At 43.4% G+C, this 22,573-nt stretch overlaps 1 protein-coding gene across 3 annotated transcripts in view; it reads right to left on the reverse strand.

Annotated features, from left to right (window-relative positions):
• Window positions 1-299: 299 nt before the first annotated feature.
• Window positions 300-22,573, reverse strand: part of LOC137563315 (long-chain fatty acid transport protein 2-like) — a 147,074-nt gene continuing 124,800 nt past the window's right edge. For all 3 annotated transcript variants that reach the window (XM_068275612.1, XM_068275610.1, XM_068275611.1), the window contains exons 10-12: window positions 7,820-7,950; window positions 562-2,432; window positions 300-318 (exon numbers count right to left, since the gene is read on the reverse strand). In XM_068275612.1, the coding sequence (XP_068131713.1) occupies window positions 2,256-2,432; window positions 7,820-7,950 (308 nt within the window). In that variant the 3' untranslated portion in view covers window positions 300-318; window positions 562-2,255. The remainder of the gene's footprint in view (window positions 319-561; window positions 2,433-7,819; window positions 7,951-22,573) is intronic.

Consider the following 22,573-nt stretch of genomic DNA (forward strand, 5'->3'; position numbering starts at 1 on the left):
TACGAAAATTACAGAGCCTGATAGATCTACCAACTTCCACCCCCCCCCCCCCCAAAAAAAATAATTGGACAGCTGCAGAATCCCCCATCCTGATTTCTAAAAAGCAAGTCAGTAAGTGTAAAGGTGGCCATACACTGGTCGATTTGCCATCAGATTCGACCAACAAATAGATCCCTCTCTGATCGAATCTGATCAGAGAAGGATCGTATGGCCACCTTTACTGCAAACAGATTGTGAATCGATTTTCAGCATGAAACCGATCACAATCTGTGGAGCTGCCGCTGCCGCCGCCCCCCCCCCCCCCGCTTCATAAATTACCTGTTCCGGCCGGCGTGAGTCCCCTGGTCCCCGCTGTCTCTTCTCCGCTCCGGGCTCCAGACCGTTCCTGCAGCTACTGAACTTCCTGTCCAGGGGAAGTTTAAACAGTAGAGGGCGCTCTACTGTTCAAACTTCCTGCCGGGACAGGAAGTTCTGTGTAGCTGCAGCCGGTCCGGAACCCAGCGCGGAAAGAAGACAGCGGGGACCAGGGGACTCGCGCCGGCCGGAACAGGTAATGTATACCCGTTGTATTGCGTCGGTCGTCGAGCATACGAACGCCGCTATCGACGCACTCCCGACCGAGAAAAATCTCGGACGGATCGACGGGAATCGACGGGAACGATCTATTTCGTACGGAAATCGATCGTTCTGTCAGCGGTGTGCGCGGTGATTTCACAGCCAATTCGATCACTGTGATGAAATCGTTAGGTGTATGGGCCCCTTAAATAGGATTGAAACTGTCCTTGTATGTCCAGTATAGACAGGGGTTCAATCTACAAGCTAGCTGGTATGCAGTATTTGGAATCCTTTGAACTATTTACAGTGTTATCAGAGATCCTTATCAAAGAGGATCCATTAACTACTCATTTACCCAGTGAGACATCAAAACAGTCCTACAAACACCACATTTGTGCTCCCATCTCAGTGTGCTGCTGGCTGGTGTTAAAGACTACAGTGTGATCAGCCAGCAGCTGCAGACCCATGCCAGCCAGGGTGAGATATTTGCATGTGGACTTCTCTGCAGGAAGCTCTCAGCTTCTTTTGACAGCCTTCCCAGTCTCCCTTCATCCCCTTCTGGAGCTCCGTGAAACACCACGCTGTCTCCTGCATTCACTCTTCCCGCTGTTTCCTCTGTGCATCCTGGAGGGGAGGGGCCACAGATACTGACTCTCACTGGTTGTTCCTCTTCTCCTCTGACTGGCCATGTGCTGCTCTGCGTAGCGCAGCAGAGCAGCACAATTAGCTAGTACACCGGCGCAGCGGCAGTGTCCAACGCACTACTTTTTAACACTCGGCCACGATCTACCCAGGAGTCCTTTGCGATCTACTGGTAGATCGCGATCGACGCATTGGGCACCCCTGCAGTAGAGCATACAGGCAATGAAAACTATGCTTCCAAGTCATTACTGAGCATGTGCAAACAGTCTAACGCAGCTAATAACGTGTATAACGCACAGCATGCAGCACTTTCACTTAACGTACAGCGTTAGACACCAACGCAATGTGTGCACTGTGAACAGGGCATTGATTTTTCATTGCAGTGAGTTAATCTGCGTTAAATGTTGTTTTAACGCGCGACTTTAACGTCGCACTGTGAAAGTTAGCCTTTGCCAGAGGTATGAATAGTTATGGACAGCACTGTATGTTAGCTTAATACAATTGAACTACATTTTTTTTTCCTTTGCTTTGTTTTTTTTTTCCTTGTGAAAGTGAGACTTTGCCTGGATCCTTGGTTTTTCTTGATTTATGATTAATTATTCAGAATAGTATACATGCCATACTGACACAATTAAGATTGTAATATGACAGAGGCCTTTAAAGTGAACCTAAGGTGAAAATAAACTGATGAGATAAACAATTGTATTCATCCTCCTACTCCTATAAATTACTTTTTTATATACAGTATATCCCATGATTTTATTTTATATTTCAACATTTACAAAGTAGATTGAATGTTTTGTTGTCTCTGCTCAGTGGCAGCCTGTTAAGTGTTCCTAAATGAAATACATGAACTATTGACGTTTTTCTATCTCCCCCTACTCTCAGCAGTTGTACCGACAAGACAGAAGCTGTCACTTCCATGCCTCTTTCAAGCAGCAAAATAAAACAAGTAAAACTGCCTGGTCATTAATATGTTTTGCATTGTACATACACATTTTTATCTCATCACGTCACATGTCCCCTTAGGTACACGTTAACATTCTCCACTTGAGGATTCATAGTTTTATTTTTTTCTCGAGGATGGCATTATAAATGTTCTGGTCCATTGGTACATACGATTTCACATCTTCATCCAAAAAATACAGATGATCTTTTATGGTGAGAGGGTTAAAACCATCATTCATCAGATGCCATTTAATATGTTTGTAAGTCCCAGTAATTTCCATGGAATCCTGCAAATAATTGCATTTAGTCAAATAATCTAATTTCCAAGTGATTTATGTTGAAGTTCATAAGGTTGGGGTTCGTCACATGGACACTTACAGCAAATCCAATGTGACTGTTTATGGAACAACACTTTCTCAGTACTACCGTTGTGTCTGTTGTAACATTCAAAAACTATGGATAGAAGCAGCCCCCACAAGTATGAAGAAATGGCGTGCCCAGACCTGCACTCCTGTACCGTCAGGGGTCAAACATCCAGTAAAACCAAAAAGGTTGGTACCACCAGTTGTATTTAAAGCTCAATTTTGTTTATTGCATCCAAAAAGCAAAAAGAAACAGACTGGAGCAGCGACAGACGGCCTTTCCGACTTTCGTCCTTCCTCAAGGGCTTTTATAGTCCCCTATATGCACTATATGCAGCTTGAGGAAGGATGAAAGTCCAAAACAGTGGTCTGTCGCTGCTTCAGTCTGTTTCATTTTGCTTTTTGGATGCAATAAACGTAATTGAGCTTTGAATACAACTGGTGGTGTCAACCTTTTTGGTGTCTATTGTAACATGCATGTCATAGATAGCATGCTGTTTATGACTTGTCCTTCTTCTGTCTGGTGTCCAAAAAATTATGCAGGCTAGAACTTTGTGTTCCATTACTGCCGCAAGGACTGCAGACATGTCGGCACATGTCTGAGGGAGTCCTATCCTTGACATAAAATGCATCGACTTGTCCATTATGATCCATTCCTTGAAACAGACTGATTTAGGCTCACCAGTGAAGTGTAAAGTCATAGGAGGTGACCCCTTTCCAAAATTATTATGTTACGTGTTATAAACTTATTGTTTATTAACTATCCAAACTATTTACATCTGCAACCTTTTGAAGACAGTTCAGGTCTTTTCATCAGGTATGGTATCCATTATAATTACAGTATGTATAATCAAAAGACCTGATGTGTTGTAATGAAATCCCTGGGAGTAACCTATTAAGTTAACCAATAAAATGTATAATTTAACACAAGGGTGGGTGACAGGTCCACTTTAAAGAAGAAGGACTAAAGGAACCAAAAATGTGTGTAAAGTACAGTAATGCTCTCTTAAAACTGGAAATATTTAAACTGCTCATATACAATTAACAAGGCATTTCAAAGTTCAAAGAGGCAGTCTGTCAAATTATTATTATTTTACATTCTTGTGGGATAAGTGTACATCCAAAGCTGCTGGTGTAAGAATAAATGCAGTGTCATGGCATCCAGGACATAGAAGCCATCTTGTGTGACCTTGTGGGTGAATCCATTTTGGTATGTCCTGTATGCTGTGTGTGAAATACTACCCTATGTAAACCTATGTATTGTAGTTCAGTTGAAAAGAGAGCATATATTAGTAGGTGTAACAGATATGCGGTAATCCCCGTTTGGCATCCGACCAAGCAGGAAGTGACGCTCACTTCCTGTTGGGTAATTGATGACGTGTGCGGAAGCATATTTCTAAAATACTGCGGCGTTTTTTTTTTAAAGACAAGCGTGTTGCCATAACCTTACATGACTTCCAGGCTGACGCAGATCACTGCAGATCGCCGCAGGAGCCACGCGGTAATTTAAGTTTGGAAGCGCATTAGATAGGGCACTTCCGGCGCAGCATACCGCAGTGTGAACCCCATAGACTTTTATTAGGCTGTGGTGGGTGCGGTAAATTTACCGTACCGCACCCCCTTAGAGTGAAGATTAGCCAGAAAGGTCCATTATCTGATGAGAACTCGTGTCCTTCTACACCCGGAAATTAAGCATTATGCCGCGCGCTGTAATTTCGCGATCGTGCGCGGGACCCAGGCATCTCCCCCCGGGCGCTGTGATCCCCTTCTGCTCCGATCTTCTTCCGGTGGCCAATCAGGATGGCCAAGCGCCGGCTTGCAGAGGTGCGGTGTGACGTCATCGGGGGGGGGGGGGGGGGGGGCAATAAAATTCAAGCGATGCTTTTTTTTTTTCACTGATCGCCCATGTGTAAATATATATGTTTATATACATATATGTAAATACAGAGGGGCTGCTGCAGCCCCCCTGTATTTATATATTTCTTATGGAGATTGGGGTTCTCCAGTGCTGCGTGCATGCTTTGCATAGTATTGCATACAATTTGGTTTGTGCTGCTCATCCCCTGACATATACATATATGTATATACATGTATATACATATATAGGTATACAATTGTATATAGGTATACAATTGTACTGTATATACGTATATATGAATGTATACACACACAAACACACACATATACATATATATATATACATACATATACATATATATATTTCAGACAGAAATGCACCACCAGGAAGGTTAATGAGAAACTGTAACCAAGAATTGAACTTCATCCCAATCAGTAGCTGATATCCCCTTTCCCATGAGAAATCGTTTCCTTTTCTCAAATGGTCCTTAAGGGGAGGGGAGGGTCTGTATGGCTAATATTGATGTGAAACCCCTCCCACAGTGTGATGTCAGGACCATGGTCCTGACAGTTTCCTGTCTGTGAACCTCATTGCATTGTGGAAAATAGCTGTTTACAGCTGTTTCCAGCTGCCAAAAAAGCAAGCAGCATCTCTTTCCACTGACTTCACCTGCCAGCAGTAAAAATATCACCATAATTATTGTAAAAATGAAGCATTTTTTTTATTACATTATTTTCACTGAAGTTCATCTTTAATAAGTTGGGCTTCTGTGTTCTAAGCAGAAAATGTACATCTCCTAGAGAGAGACTACAGTGTATTTGTGTTACAGTTCAGTACCAGATTGTATGCCCGGATTGTTCATTGCTACTCCGTGAGATTGCATTGTGTGAGTAGCATTCTTGTTCTTTGGCCTAAAGCCCACGGCTGACTCAAGATACGTGAACACAAGCCTGGGTGCGTGCAACTCGAAAGCAGGGCCTGGAATTGTCATAGGTGCCATAGACAGGGACAGATCTCCTTTGGTACAGGAATCTGTGCGTGTATGATGTCTAGCAGTATTGTCATGGACAACTGCTAGTGGTGGCTGAATCTTGCAGAGTGCGGTTGAGGGCCACAGCCTTGTTCTAGCTTAAATAAGGCTGCTCCTCCTCTCGAATTTGCGTGCAACCCCCCAGGAACTGTCTCTGCAGGCGTGCCGCTGGGCCAGTTCCTGACAGCTGTAAAAAAAGTACTTCTAATAAAAACATATACTAGTACATATCAATAAATTAGAATATCATCCAAAAGTTAATTTATTTCAGTAGTTCAATTCAGAAAGAGAATCTCATAGATCATATACAGAGTGGTGCATGAAAGACCGGTCTGGCTGCCTGTCATGTATATAATTATAGAGGCAGATGCTGGCTGGTTTCTCTATCCCTGCTGTATGTGCATGTGGTCTCCAGCTTAATGAAGCCTGTTTTGCCTGCATTTGCCACCGAATGAGAGCTTTACTGAAACAGGCATCACTAAGGCAGAGACCACACTCCCACACCAGGGATAGAGAGGCACATGGGACCGGCTGGCCAGCGTCTGCCTGTACACTTGTGCATGTGACTGGCAACTGGGCCTGTCTTTCATACACCACCCTGTAGATTCCTTACACACAGAGTGACATGTATGTTAAACCTTTATTTCTTTTCTTTTTGATGATTATGACCTATAGACAATGAAAACCCTAAATACAGTACCTAAAAAAACTAGAATATTACACAAGGCCATTAAAAAATCCCCTTTTAGTACAGAAATGTTGGCTTACTGAAAAGCACATCCATGTACACACTCAGCATTTGGTTGGAAATCCTTTTGCATGAATTACTACTTCAATGCGGTGTGGCATAAAGGCAATCAGCCTATGGAACTGCTGAGGTGTTATGGAAGCCTAGGATGCTTTAATAGCAGCCTTCAGCTCATCTGCATTTTTGGGTCTGCTGTCTCATTTTGCTCTTGTCTGTTGCCCATTGATTCTGGGATTTAGATCAAGTCACTCAAGCACAGTGACAGCATGGTCATTAAAGGGAACCTAAACTGTGAAGGATATGGATCTTTCCTTTTAAAATAAAACCAGTTGCCTGACTCTCCTGCTGACATATGTCTCTAATAATTTTAGCCACAGCCCCACAACATGCATGCAGATCAGGTGCTCTGACTGAAGTCAGACTGGATTAGCTGCATGCTTGTTTCAGGTGTATGATTCAGCCACTACTGCAGCCAAATAAATCATCAGGACTGCCAAGCAACTGGTATTGTTTAAAAGGAAAGATCCATATCCCTCCCAGTTAAGGTTCCCTTTAAACCAGTTATTGGTGCTTTTGGTAGAGTTGGCAGGTGCCAAGTCTTGCTAAAAATAAGATCAGCATCTCCATAAAACTTGTCAGCAGAGGAAAGCATGAAGTGCTCTAAATTTTCCTGGTAGATGGCTGTGCTGACTTTGGACTTAAGTAAACATAGCGAACCAACACCAGCAAATGACATGGCTTCCCAAATAATCACTGACTATGGAAACTGCAAACTGGACCTCAAGCAACTTGAACTCTGAACCAGGAGGCAGGAGTGGCGTGACACAAGAAATGTTACAGTTGTAGCTAATGTTCTGGATATGTGTGGTGGCTCTTGAAGCTCTGACTCCAGTTGCAGTCCACTCAGTAAATCTCCCCCAAATGTGTGAATGGGCTGTGCTTCACAGTCCTCTCAAGGCTGCCATTGCTTGAGAACTTTTTTTCTGTCACTTCAACTTAACTTTCCATTAATATGCTTGGGTATAGCACTCTGTGAACAAGCAGCTTCTTTAGCAATGGCCTTTCGTGACTTAACCTGCCTGTGGAGGATGTCAATGTCTTCTGGACAACTAGCATAACTATATTCTTATATTTTGGGCTAATTAACCAAGCGGAATGAGGCACCATGAGTCTACAATAGAGATTTTGTTTTCACAATATTCTACAGTCATTTTCTAAATACTAAATTTTGGGGTGTCATTACCTGTAAGTCATAATCAACCAAATGAAAAATAAATAAACACTTGCAATACCACTCTGTGTGTAATGAATCTATATGCTATATGAGTTTTACTTTATGACTTGAATTATGGAAATAAATTAACTTTTTGAGGGTATTCTTATTTATTGAGATGGGTTCCGTTTTATCTTCTTGCTGTGGATGAGTGCATCTGGACTGGGCATGTGCGGACTGTATTCACACATGCCCAGTGTTGATACACTTGTCCACAGATGTGCTCATGGCCAAAAGATAAAGATGGACCCAGTACTGGAATGGTAGGCAATAAAAGGGTGTAAGTATTTATTTTATCCACTTATTTTCTGTGGAAACTTTATTGCTTATATGGAAATTTTGGCAGAGGGAAATGTGCAATTCTACTCATCAAGCAGTGAACTAGATATTACAGACTCCTCACCTTTATCCTCACAAAGCGAGGCCTGGCATAATTTGGCAGATAATCCAAAAGTATTCCATATAATTTTTTACCATCAAATGATCTGTTTTCTTTAAGTGTTATGGACGCCATTCCAATTCTGCCTTCGTGATCTGAAAATACAAAATATACATTGCCCTTTTATATGAAGATACAAATGCATCTGCAGGCCACAAGCTTTGCAATGTATATTATCGGGGACCTCATTTTTGCTGTTCACAAGCTGTGTCTGTGGAGAATATATGCATCCTTTACATACAGAATAGATGCTAAATCTTTATATTATAGTTCTTCTCTCCTGCTGGACAGTAAGTGCAGATTAACCACTTCAGCCCACAGGGTGTAATGCTGGGGGGGGGGGGGGGGGTATACATTATGAGTCAGCGTGTGTGCTCAAGACTATGTAGCTGGGTAATGGAAGAGGCTATACAGATGGACACAGGAGTAATGAACAAGGGAGCAAGATTGCCCAGAGCAGCTGCAGCTCTGGGCCACCTATCACGCTAGATGCTATGTGATACACTACAGAACAGACGTAGTCGGTGAAAGGCTTGGGTCATACATGATAGATCAGATGGTAGTAGTACAGTGGACTAGACAGAATCAGAGTCGGTAACAGGCTAAGGTCATACACGTTAAATAAGAAAAATAACAAACGGCTCAACTAACGGATAAATATATATTCGCAGATCTGCATATATATTTATCAAGAAACTAGCTTAAGTACAAGTAATAACAATTAACAAGACAAACAGACAGACAGACGGAATGCTTTGCCAATCTAGTCGCTGCCCCAGCGACGGCAACATTCCCACTGACATAGACAAGAGTAACAGGTAGAAGCGTAACTAACGGCAACCGCTGCTTTCGTTACATCTTCAGGAACAAGGCAAGAAGGAATACTACTAGTCACCAACGTGGTGCTGGCAGAATCCAAGCTATCAGGATTAGAAGGACTTTACTGTATCCCCGTGGATACAGCAAACGTCCAAGCAAGAAACAAGGTTACACTATCAAGATCAGAACAGCGCTCCTCTTCTACTGTATTCTACACCTCCACCAGATTCACCCTGTGAGGTCGACACTCACCACCAACAGCAGTGGGCCTGAGTCACATAGGCCTTAACACGCCTCTGGGGTATTTATAGGCTCCCCTCACCCTCGGATCTCCTGCAGCCTTCCTTATACCAATGCTTCATCACAGACCATCCAGGCATATTGTATGCATTGTACCTCAACAATAATAAACATCTTCATTGCGCAGCATATTCAAAACCAAGTATCTTTATTACAAAAATGCACTCACATTTAGTGTGGATTTTGTGCCCCGCTACACCTCCTCCCTCCACGCGTACTCCGGCTTCCGCATAAGGCTCCTCCCAATCGATTTTGTCACCAGCGTGACTCATTCAGGGGATGGAGCCTTCTGCGGATTCTGATCCTATATGCTGCAAAACCCCTCCCCAATGGGCGGGTTCCCAGCGCCGTGCGCTTCACACATATCCTGGTATCTGCATTCCAGGACTCTTTATGATGTTATTCTCGGAGCCCGGTAGCTCACACTTACATAGATTATCAGTTTACACATCCAAACTTCTGTACAATCTTAAACAATAATATTAGGAATGCCAATAATGATAAAAAATAAAAATAACAATAAAATTAGATTAAAAAAAGTTAAAAATCTGCCTATGCTTATGTGCTGCCAAAGAAGATTTATTATAGAAAATGTTCCCATAGTAGAGGCCGTTCATACCAAAAAGTGTCCCCTGCCCAAACCAATCCCAAGTTATATGCTTTCTACAATTTAAGGTGCCACTCCTCCACAAAACATCCCTTATTATATCCTCTCATCCCATATCAGCTATCATCTATAAAGCAGTTTAGATCTACTTCCACATTCATTCCTTTGAGGTACATCGTTTCCATATTAAAAATCCATTATGTTTCTTTTCTGGAGATTAATCTAATTCTATTTCCCCCCTCCAAGGAATATCCACCTTCTCTATTGCACAAAACCGTAAGGAGGAAGGGTCACATTTATGTTTTTTTCCAAAGTGGTCAGACACACTATGTCCCTTCACCCCCCTCTTAATGTTCCTTACATGCTCCCCAATCCTCTCAGTCAGTGTCCTCTTTGTTCTACCAATATATTGTGTACCACAGTCACACCAGTGGAGGTACACCACCCCCCTAGTGTGACACGTAATACACTGCTTGATCTTAAAGGACCTTCCATTATAATAAGAGGCAAAGGTGTCTGTTCTAACCCCTATAGCCTCTTTACAGGAAAGGCACCCCCCCACATGGAAAAAAGCCCTTCCTCTGCCATGATGCCAGCCTGGGTCTTGGGGGTGGCTTCACACAGCTAGGTGCAACCATAGACTTCAGGTTACACGCTCTGAGTGGAGTCACCCTAGAGAGGAATGTAATCAAATTGTTGGATAAAGGTTTAAAGTACGCCCCAAAGAACAGATTGAATACATTTAACACATACATTGATTTGCAGAAATGTACGCGAAAACTGAACATAAAGAAGTATTTTGCCCAAAGGGAAGGGCCCAACTCCAGGGCAAATCCTATAGACCCATATACACATTCAGCCCTAAAAAATCCCTCGACATTCAACCCACAAACTAACAGCAAAGCCATTGACATTTTCAAAAAAATGGTAGAGGCAGATATTAGGAAGATACCAGAAGGTAAGTATAATAATGAGAAGGATATAGCAAGGGATCTATTAGAAAAGAAGGATTTGGTAATATGCCCAGCGGACAAAGGGGGAGGTGTAGTTGTCCTGAATAAAGGGCAGTACACACAGGAGTTGAATAGATTGGTACATGGCCCTGACACATATAAAAAAACTAAGGGGTAACCCCACCAAAGAGTACTTGGAGGAATTGAGGAGGATTTTAAGGAAGGGCTTGGAGGAGGGAATGGTGAACGATCAGGAGTTTTCGTACTTGATTCCCTCAGCCCCGAGAGTACCTATCATTTACCAAGTTCCCAAAATCCACAAGGATAGGGTCAACCCACCGGGAAGACCTATCATTAGTGGGATTGGGTCCATCACCCACAAATTGGGGAAATACCTGAATGGCTTTCTGCAGCCCCTGGTAGAGAAGCTCCCCTATGTGATAAAAGACACTAAACACATGTTGCAGAAAATTGGGAGGATGGTGAATGTTGAGAACACCATTTTGGTGACCGCAGATGTATCATCCTTGTATACAAACATTCCTCACCATTTGGCCCTGGAGGCGGTAGATCACTATTTTAGAAGGAATGATGAGATGTTAGACAAACAGATCCGGTTTATTTTAGAATTATTAGAATTTGCACTTAAGAGAAATTATTTTTGGCACAATGGGGATTACTTCTTACAGGTGAGAGGCTGTGCCATGGGGGCGGGGTTTGCCCCCTGCCTGGCAAACCTTTTTATGTCTAGGGGGAGGAGGGAATATTGGAACAAGAGAACACGGGGTGTGTATCACAATGGTCAAGATATATAGACGACCTCTTTTGGTTATGGGAGGGTAGTGCACAGTCATTGAATGATTTTGTAAAAGACTTGAACACTAACAGCTGGAACATTAAACTCAGTGTGGAACATAATAGCAATCAGATCCATTTTTTTGACTTGGATATTAAAAAAGAGGGGAGTCACCTGATCACTAAGAGTTATTTCAAGGACACAGATAGGAATGGATATATTCCAACTAGTAGCAACCATCACCCAAGGTGGATTGGAGGAAAACCTAAGGGCCAAATGGTGAGGATGAGATGAAATTGTAGCAATTTAAATGAATATACTGAACAGTCACAGACTCTAATAGAGAGATTCTGTGAGAAGGGATATGATGAAATAGGGCTGCAGAGAACCATGATGGAAGTGGGGAAAAAAGATAGGGAACATCTATTGAGGAATAGGGATATAGAAGGGATGAATAATGAATATCAGACATCTTTCATTACTGAATTTAATGGGCAATATAGGACACTGGAAAACATCATGGGCAAACATTGGAAAATACTATTAGAGGATGAGACATTAAGGGGGACGCTACCAACGAAGCCAAGAATTATCTACAGAAGAGCGTGTAACCTGAAATCTATGGTTGCACCTAGCTGTGTGAACCCACCCCCAAGACCCAGGCTGGCATCATAGCAGAGGAAGGTTTTTTTTCCATGTGGGGGGTGCCTTACCTGTAGAGAGGCTATAGGGGTTAGAACAGACACCTTTGCCTCTTATTATAATGGAAGGTCCTTTAAAGAGGAACTCCAGTGAAAATAATGTAGTAAAAAAAGTGCTTCATTTTTTACCATAATTATGTATAAATGATTTAGTCAGTTTTTGCTCATTGTATAATCTTTCCTCTCCCCGATTTACATTCTGACATTTATTACATGGTGACATTTTTACTGTGGGCAGGTTATGCAGCTGCTCCTAGCTGTTTTGGCTGTTAGAGACAGCTGTAAACAGCTAATTCCTGTCTGTGAGCCTTGTTACATTATGGCAGTTTGCCCAGAGTACCGCGGTACTCAGAGCTTCTTGTGGGAGGGGTTTCATCACAAAATCAGTCATACAGTGCCCCCTGATGGTCTGTTTGTGAAAAGCATTATATTTCTCATGTAAAAGGGGGTATCAGCTACTGATTGGGATAAAGTTTAATTCTAGGTTGGAGTTTCTCTTTAAGATCAAGCAGTGTATTACGTGTCACACTAGGGGGGTGGTGTACCTCCTCTGGTGTGACTGTGGTACACAATTTATTGGTAGAACAAAGAGGACACTGACTGAGAGGATTGGGGAGCATATAAGGAACATTAAGAGGGGGGTGAAGGGACATAGCGTGTCTGACCACTTTGGAAAAAAACATAAATGTGACCCTTCCTCCTTACGGTTTTGTGCAATAGAGAAGGTGGATATTCCTTGGAGGGGGGAAATAGAATTAGATTAATCTCCAGAAAAGAAACATAATGGATTTTTAATATGGAAACGATGTACCCCAAAGGAATGAATGAGGAAGTGGATCTAAACTGCTTTATAGATGATAGCTGATATGGGATGAGAGGATATAATAAGGGATGTTTTGGGGAGGAGTGGCACCTTAAATTGTAGAAAGCATATAACTTGGGATTGGTTTGGGCAGGGGACACTTTTTGGTATGAACGGCCTCTACTATGGGAACATTTTCTATAATTTATCTTCTTTGGCAGCAGATAAGCATAGGCAGATTTTAACTTTTTTAATCTAATTTTATTGTTATTTTTATTTTTTATCATTATTGGCATTCCTAATATTATTGTCTAAGATTGTACAGAAGTTTGGATGTGTAAACCGATAATCTATGTAAGTGTGAGCTACCGGGCTCCGAGAATAACATCATAAAGAGTCCTGGAACGCAGATACCAGGATATGTGTGAAGCGCACGGCGCTGGGAATCCGCCCATTGGGGAGGGGTTTTGCAGCATATAGGATCAGAATCCGCAGAAGGCTCCATCCCCTGAATGAGTCACGCTGGTGACGAAATCGATTGGGAGGAGCCTTATGCGGAAGCCGGAGTACGCGTGGAGGGAGGAGGTGTAGCGGGGCACAGGACGGCTCGGGACCCGAACATACATCTTACGGCGGCCAGCCCGGGAGGTCACACGGGGGGGGGGGGGGGGGGGGGGGGCGTTAATGTACTCCGCAAGCCTTTCAAAATCCACACTAAATGTGAGTGCATTTTTGTAATAAAGATACTTGGTTTTAAATATGCTGCGCAATGAAGATGTTTATTATTGTTGAGGTACAATGCATACAATATGCCTGGATGGTCTGTGACGAAACATTGGTATAAGGAAGGCTGCAGGAGATCCGAGGGTGAGGGGAGCCTATAAATACCCCAGAGGCGTGTTAAGGCCTATGTGACTCAGGCCCACCGCTGTTGGTGAGTGTCAACCTCACAGGGTGAATCTGGTGGAGGTGTAGAATACAGTAGAAGAGGAGCGCTGTTCTGATCTTGATAGTGCATAAAAGAAGAATTGCTCATTCTTAATACAGAAGCGCACCTTAAGAGACTGTATTACCTGGCCTAGTGTGAACTTGTGGAAATCCTGTCTGGAACTTATTCTCTCTATATATTGACTATATTAGTAGCAAGTTTGATCATATTGATCTAGGAGGTTCACATAGGGAATATTATATCCCTTATAGGTGATTTACATGACTCCTGTGGAGCTTTAGCGCTGTGTTATTGGTGTAGATTAAGAAACAAGGTTAAACAATGCAAATACAATTCACATGAATGACCCAGCGACAACTCAGAGTGTTGGGTGGGGTCTGAAATGGGAGGCAGACTTTTATGTGGACATCAGCCAATGGATGCAGACATGCAAATTCACACACAGCTGAAATAATTGAGTAATCACTCAATCCTGAGCTAGCTTGATTACAATCTGCTAGCTGAAAGACTCTCATAACAAATACATGCAATATTATGCAACAACATGCATGTAGAAAATACAGAGCTATCTGGCTGCAGTTCAGCTGCAGCAAGCAATAGGAGGAATCCTGACAGCATCCTGAACTGCTCTGAACTGCAGAGTGATTGCAAATGACAATAAGTCTTATTGCGAATGCGCAACCGAATGCAAGCAGATAAGTCAGAACTGCCCAGTTGCAGATCCACTGCAACCGACAGAACATGCTACAGGAGAGATCCTGACACAGGGTTGTTCATTTTTTGCAACTGAGCAACTTTCACCTCCCATTCATTTGCCAATAACTTTATCACTACTCATTACAATGAATTGATCTATATCTTGTTTTTTCCGCCACCAATTAGGCTTTCTTTGGGTGATACATTTTGCTAAGAATTATTTTATTCTAAATCCATTTAACAGGAATATAAAGAAAGAAATGGAATAAAATCATTATTTCTCAGTTTTTGGCCATTACATCTTTAAAATAATACATGCTACCATAATTAAAACCTATGTATTTTATTTGCCCATTTGTCCCGTTTATTACACCATTTAAATTATGTCCTTATCACAATGTATGGCACCGATATTTTTATTTGGAAATAAAGGTGCATTTTTTCAATTTGCGTCCATCACTGTTTACCAGCCCCATAATTTAAAAAATTATATTAATATACTCCTTTGACATACATATTTAAAAAGTTCAGACCCTTAGGTAACTATCTATGTTTTTTTTTATATATTGTAATTTTTTTTATTTTTTTTATTAAAAATTCTATTTGGGTAATTTTTGGTGTGGGAGGTAAACAGCTAATTTTAAATGTAAAATAATGTATTTATTTAATAAAAAAAATGAATGTGGGTGTAGTTTTACTATTTGGCCACAAGATGGCCACAGTCAAAAAAAGTATGAATGAGGACGGGAAACTTGTTTTAACTCAGAAAAAACACAGCCTCTAATAAGAGGCTGTCGGTTTTTCTGTGTGTGTGTGTGGGGGGGGGGGGGGGGGGGGGAGGGTACTTCGTTCAACTAATGGGAGCTATAATAATAGGCTTAAGTGGTTAAGAATTCCCCTTGCTCACCTACAGATGGCTAACTCTTAATCAGTGGAGTAGCTAAGGAGCTGTGGGCCCTATTGCAAGTTTTACAATGGGGACCCCCAACCACTCTATACATAACAATTGATATGGCACACCAAAACCTGCTAATGGCAACTACAGTGTCAGAGGTGCAAGAAGGGAATGGGGAACAGCGTGTTAGTGATTACCACTATTCAAAGTATCTATAGAAGTGATTATTATGAGCACAGGACCAATAGAGAGCTACTATTGCAGTTGAGGGAGGGCCCTTCGGGGCCCCTCTGACCCAAGGGCCCCGATGCAGTCACAACCTCTGCAACTATTGCTACGCCCCTGCTCTTAATGCACTCAGAAGACTATCCCCGAGTCAGGACACCACAACCAAAATGACCATCAAATCTTAGAACATCAATCACTTTTGGTTGATGTCTAAAAGTATGCCTAGTGTAGTACTCCTATAGAGACAGCTTTAGTGTATTTAACAATTTTGTGGAGATATAACTCCTTGCATCCTGGATATCAGCATCATGCTAGTTTGGCACTCTCCTTCCCCACATGCTGGATGCTCAAAGTCTTGTACAAAGAAGAATAATGGCAGACACCTTCATTCTTCACACAACAAGCTCTGGGCGTCCACAACCCCAGCTGCTAGCACAGATCTTCACATATATCAATGCAACTCAATTAAAGAGGACCTCCGTACATAAACACAAAATCCATCAGCGCTGCTGTAATGCAAAGTTATATTTACCTCCGGAGTCTTGTCCCACAAAGCCGCCTTGAAGACCTCGCATCACTACACTTCCTCCGCCTAGCCCCACCTCCCCTCCCCCTCCGAGAATAATGCCAAGGTATTTACTGCATTAAATTGATGGGCGCTGATGAGATTATGAGAGTGTTTAAAGGGGCACTATGGCAAAAAATTGTAAAATTTAAAATATGTGCAAACATAGAAAAATTAGAAGTACGTTTTTTTTCCAGAGTAAAATGAGCCATAAATTACTTTTCTCCTACGTTGCTGTCACTTACAGTCGGTAGTAGAAACCTTTTTTTTTTTTTTTTTTTGGTAGTAGAAACCTGACGGAAGCGACAGGTTAAGGACTAGTCCATCTATCACATATTTAAAATTTTACAATTTTTTACCATAGTGCCCTTTCAAGTAGTTGAAAGGGTGACTGTCCACCGCGTGTGGGGATCTGCATGGGGCCCCACGATAATTTTGCTGTGCCCTACGAATTTACGAGTTGAGTTGCTCTTGTTCATCTGTAGGTGGCAAGCCAATAATTGGAAGACTGCAAACCAATAATTAAATAGGTTAATAAAAGGTTAAAACGTAGCTCTGTTTGCATGTCACTCTCTGCATGTCTCTCAATCTTCTCTTACTGTACCTAGCCAGGCACTTCCAGCAAATATCTAATCCTACTTACATGCACTAAATTTCTATCACACAAATGATTACATGTATGCCCCAATGTCAGCAGCCTCCACTTCAGGGATCTGTTGAGAGTGGAGAAGCACATCTCTACCCTGCCTGTCACCTGATTGTTTCAGGTGACATTTATCTCTTCACACTGCCTCCTCTGGCTTCTTGCACTGCAGTGATAACTAGTAACACGCTGGTATAAGGAATCTACCTGTCTCTAGTGATATTTCCGAAAGACCAGGGCGGAATTCGTTGTTTCCAGGTCTTGGTGCTTGTTCCCCACTGATGACGCTGCTGCTGGCGTACAGGCCGCACATTCCTATAGGCGGAGTACACGTTCCCAGTACGCCCTCCGCAGATGTAAACAATAGTCAGCTGACTCCGGTCAGCTGATAGCGCTGTTTCAGCTGACGCTACAGCTGACACCTAGGTAGGTGTTTTGCTGTGTGATTGGATGTGCGGAGTGTGGCCGGCCACTGATTTGATGAAAGGCTGTATTTAAACCTGAAGAGTGCTCCCAGTCATCGCCTGTGATAAGCATAGCTTTGGCTAGTTACTGGGTGTGCACTCACTTGTTAAGATTACTGAATATTGACCCTTGGCTTGTATTTGACTATCCTTGACTGCTGTTATTAACCTCTGCTTTGATCCCTGGAAACTCTTGCCCACCGCCTGGACCTACCCTTGCCTGTTACTGTATACCGTATATACTCGAGTATATGCCGACCCGAGTATAAGCCGACCCCCCAACTTCCCCCCCCCAAAAAAATTGGGGAAAAGTATTGACCCGTGTATAAGCCGAGGATAGGAATTGCTCCAGCTACTGATCCAACTGAGAGGCCCCTACCCGCCACTATACTCACAATAGAGCAGGGAGGGCACAGTGGAGATTGCTGTCCCCCTCTCCTCCATGGCAGAGTGCATGCTAAATGGCCTCCTCCCCCCACCATTGCCACAACGGGTCAGTGGGGGCACAGTGGTGATAGCTATGTGGGCTTTGTGCCATGCTACCCCCCCCCTCTCATCCATGGCAAAGTGCATGCTAACTGGCCCCCCCGAGTGTCCCCTCTACCCCACCAAAGGCACAATGGAGCCATGGGTAAACAGTGGTGACAGCTGTGTGGGCTTTGTGCCATGCTGCCCCCCTCCGTGCAGAGTCATGCTAATTGCTCCCCCCTCTAAGTGCCTCCTCCCTCCACTAGCCACAACAGAGCAGGGAAGGCACAGTGGTGATAGCTGTGTGGGCTTTGTGCCATGCTGCCCCCCTCCGTGCAGAGTCATGCTAATTGCTCCCCCCTCTGAGTGCCCCCTCCCTCCACTAGCCACAACAGAGCAGTGGGGGCACAGTGGTGATAGCTGTGTGGTCCGTGTTGCCCCCTCTACCTGACTGAGCGCATGCTCTGAGTACCCCCTCCCGCCGCCACCTCTTATCCTGCCATAGGCACAGCGGAGAAGTGCGGGGACGGCAGTAACAGCTGTGCGATCCGTGCTGCCCCCTCTCCCTGACTGAGCGCATGCTAATTTGCATAGTGTGGTTAGGCCTATTGCGCTGCTCTCACCTCCTGTCCGGGCCTCTTTCCGTGTCTCCGGTAGTTCCTCTGCTCCAGCTCTTTCATCGCCTATGCCGCTCGTTCTGGCTGTCAGCAGCATGGAGCTCCGGTCTCGTCGGGGCAGTGTGCAGCCAGGGACGCTCATAGTCGTGCTATGACGCCATCTAGTGGCGCTTCCCACGATGTTATGCACGCGTCATAGCAATGAGCCTATGAGTGTTCCTGGCTGCGCACTGTGTCCCAACGAAACCGGAGCTCCATGCTGCTGACGGATAACGAGCGGCATAAGGAGATGAAAGAGCTGGGGGCAGAGAAAATACCGGAGAAGCAGAAGGACACCCGAGCAGGAGGTGAGAGCAGCGCGATAGGCCTCACCTCACTATGCAAATAAGCATGTGCTCAGTCAGGAGGAGTTGGCAGCACGGATCGCACAGCTGTTACTGCCGTCCCCGCACTTCTCCGCTGTGCCTATGGCGGGTAAGAGGTGGCGGCGGGAGGGGGCACTAAGAGGGGGGTCACATTAACTTGTCAGACTCGAGTATAAGCCGAGACCTCCACTTTTGGGCCACTTTTTTGGGCCCAAAATCTCGGCTTATACTCGAGTATATACGGTACTCTTGCCTGGACTGATCTTTGCTTGTTACTGGATACTCTTGGCTGCCGCCTGGACCGATCATAGCCAGTTTACTGGATATTCTTGCATGCTACCTGGATTGGACGTTAAGTATACTTGAACTAATCCCTGCCAGTTATTGAATAACTTTGCATGCAGACTCATATGAACTCTCTCACATACTGCCCGGAGCATCCATTGCCTGTTGAATAACCTTGCATGCAGACTTGTATGTAGAGATGGCCCAAACAGTTCATCACTACCTCCCTGAGTTTGCAGTTAACTGCAAAGTCCCATCTTGCATGACTTTTCCGCATATTGCATGCTACACAGACATGACACGAGTAGTATGGTATCTGTGACATGTCCATTGCAACAGGCAATTAAATGGATGGACACAGCGGATAATACATCACAACTACAGTGACCATTACCTGTGGTCACCATGGTAGTGAAAGTACCATCGAAAGTATGTCAGACATCCGAATGCGTCGTTGCCATCACGGGGAGGTGCGATAGGCCCAAGGTTATCTAGAGGCACCGTACAGGTTAGCTCTCATCGGCAGGTATTAGTTGAGCTCTGGAATTACCACAGTTATCAAAGTAACATATCAGGAGAAAACTGTGTAGAATTCAATAAATAACTCTTCAATTTTCAATCAACTAAAAAAAACAAACGTATTTTTCAATCTTCATGGCCTGCACTCTCGCCCATGTGCGCACAAGCACGGCCATCACTACACAAACATTGCCACCCAGAGGACTGACATTTTATGTTCTGGGAGTGTCAACTAATGACAACCCTTTGCGACTGTTTGCGGCAGTGCGTTAAACCGTGAGTTTGGTCTGTCAGTGTGAAGTAGTACACTACTTACACTACCAGCTGATCCATGTCTACATACGCAAGATGTTTTCAAGTACTTTATGCCTCCAATTTTCGAATGCAATGTCATTTCTGCCCTTTAGGGATTATAACCCTGCTGTGCGTCAAATCCATTATTTTCCCTGGGACTTTTGGCATGTATCCCACTCCGCCATGCCCCCTTCCAGGTGTTAGACCCCTTAAAACATCTTTTCGATCACTTTTGTGGCCAGAAACAGTGTTTGTAGTTTTTAAAGTTCGCCTGCCCATTGAAGTCTATTGCGGTTCTCCGAGTTTGCCGGTTCGTGGACTTTTGCGGAAGTTCGCGTCCGCGGTTCGCTAACCCAAAATCTGAGGTTAGAGCCATCTCTACTTGTATGAACTGTCTCATAACCTGGATTACCCATTGCCTGTTGAATAAACCTTGCATGTGGATTTTGCATGATCCCTCTCCTGATACCTGAAAACCTGCACTGCCTGTTCCTGAAACCTCTGACATTGCTGACAATCGACGTTGAGAGCCTCATCCTTCTGAACCAAGGTAATAACCTTGTGATACTGATGAACTATTGAACTTTGTTACTAGCCTTATTAGGGTTCTAACAGGTTATTCCTCTGTACTTCAGTCTGTATGCCTTGCACGTTAAGGCCTGGGGGTAACCGTAGTCAAGAGACAAATAACGTGTCCTGTTCACGTGGGGGCTTGTCTATAGGTGAACACATGGGTCAGGCTCAGAGCCACGGTAATAGATAGGGGCATAGAGACTGATTGGGGACATAACCTGTCAAGCCTTTCAGCTGACACACAGTACGTCCAGCATACTCCTCTGAATCATTCAGGCTGCACGTGTTTCTGCCTTGTTGGCTTTTCACCATTATAAGTGTTATTTCCAATGCCCTTAACTGGTCTCTATTGCAAGGACTGCAGTAATATGTTTGTATGCATACTGGTTGTTCGAACACATCATTACTTTTATCTCAAATTTGTATTGACGAGACAATGTATGACTTTGCATGAAGCTTCTGCTCTGGCTGTGAAACGTGCGTCAGGCATGCATTCTCATCGCTGACCGTTATTGTTGACATTTTTATATATTCAAGGTAAGATGTGTTTTCTTTTTTTAAATAATATATTAAATGTTATGTTTTATGAATGAAACCACTCTGTTGAAACCTCTATTTTTTTTTACTATGCTGCTACCAAATTGTGCAAATTATGCTCTCCTGCCTTTCTCTCGCCCCATCCCAATCTGTTGAGCAATACCTGCTGGCATTGACAATTCATTCTGCGCAAGGTACATTGTACAATTACATAGGCATACTGCCAGGTAGAGTAGGGATCACCAGACAAGGGATACATTGGCTGTCGCCATTGGTGAGCTTATACTCTAAATGCAACCAAAATGAAAATCCCTTTTTTTTTAAAGCAGAAGTGTTCCTGTTTCATACACAGTCTATGTTTTTGTGCAGAGTTTAGGTTTTCAGCTTCAGCTTTAAATAGTCCCTGTTTTTGAGCATAAGCAAACAGACAGTCCGTGTTTAGTCCCTATTTTTGTGCAGTGATAATTGTCAGCTAAAACATGGTGGTGTGCAGAGGGTTAACTTTACTTGCAATATTGAATTACATGGTCACACTCCCTCCCAGCACTTGCCTCCAGCTACACTATATAATTGCTGAATGGTGTAAGTGCGGGCTATCCTGTCTCTAGTCTCTCTAGCTGTTATCTGCACTACATTTTGAAGCAGCACTCACTCCATCATCTATTTGAACCTGTAAAGCTGGATCTGCGATTTTAACAGTCAGCAAAGTCCCATGCGCTCTAAATAGAACATCTGAGATCAACACTCTTGCTAAATTTGGTAAGATTTGGGATGAATGGCGGGGTCGTTAATTTATGACAAGACTAGAGATCTGCTCTGTATTCCAGATTCAGACTTTCTATTGTTTGCCTAATATAAGTGTTCCTGGCCTGATTGGACTACTATGACCTCACATTCCAGTGTTTCCTGAGATAATTCTGTCCTAATGATGATATCAGATGTTATGTGCTTTTATTTTTATTATGTTTCTATTATACTATCATGTTTCCATGAGACATGTGGCTACCCATGATAATGTTCTACTGTAATTTTGAAGTACTCATGACATGGTTACTTTTCTCAAGTGGACAAGTCATTGTTATTTACTTGAAATTTATACAAAACGGTTTGTGTAACTGCTTGCTGTACTTCAATAAACTTATTTTTGTTTAAAAAAAAAAAAAAAAGAACATCTGAGATCCCATAAGAAAGTCACATTACCTCCCCTTCTGCCCAAGGCCGGATTCATTCATTTCCCAACTTTCTTGTGCTGCCCCTTCTATGTGCAAACAGCCCCCTCCCTTTCAATATGCAGCTTCCTCTTCCATGTGTAACATCAATGTGAAGCATTCCTCTTTCATGTTCCCTTGTACAGCTGCTCCCTTCTTCCATGTGTTGTGCCCATTTGGTGTCTTCCTTTTCCGTTTATTGCCTCATTCTCCTCCATATGAGGCCACCCCTCTTCCTCAGCCTGGGTTCTATCCCCGGCCAATGTGAGTTGGCTTTTGACATGCTACAAATCCTTAAGCAAGCTAAGTTTTCTCTTGGATATATCATAATGGTACATGCGAGGCTGGCTTCAGCATGTAGTGTTGGTGGTGGTACAGTGGTGAAGAGAGCTACCTACCACGCACTCAGACCTGGGTTCAATTCCCAGCCAAGG

Source organism: Hyperolius riggenbachi, chromosome 3, assembly GCF_040937935.1.
Source record: "Hyperolius riggenbachi isolate aHypRig1 chromosome 3, aHypRig1.pri, whole genome shotgun sequence".
Lineage (NCBI taxonomy): Eukaryota > Metazoa > Chordata > Amphibia > Anura > Hyperoliidae > Hyperolius > Hyperolius riggenbachi.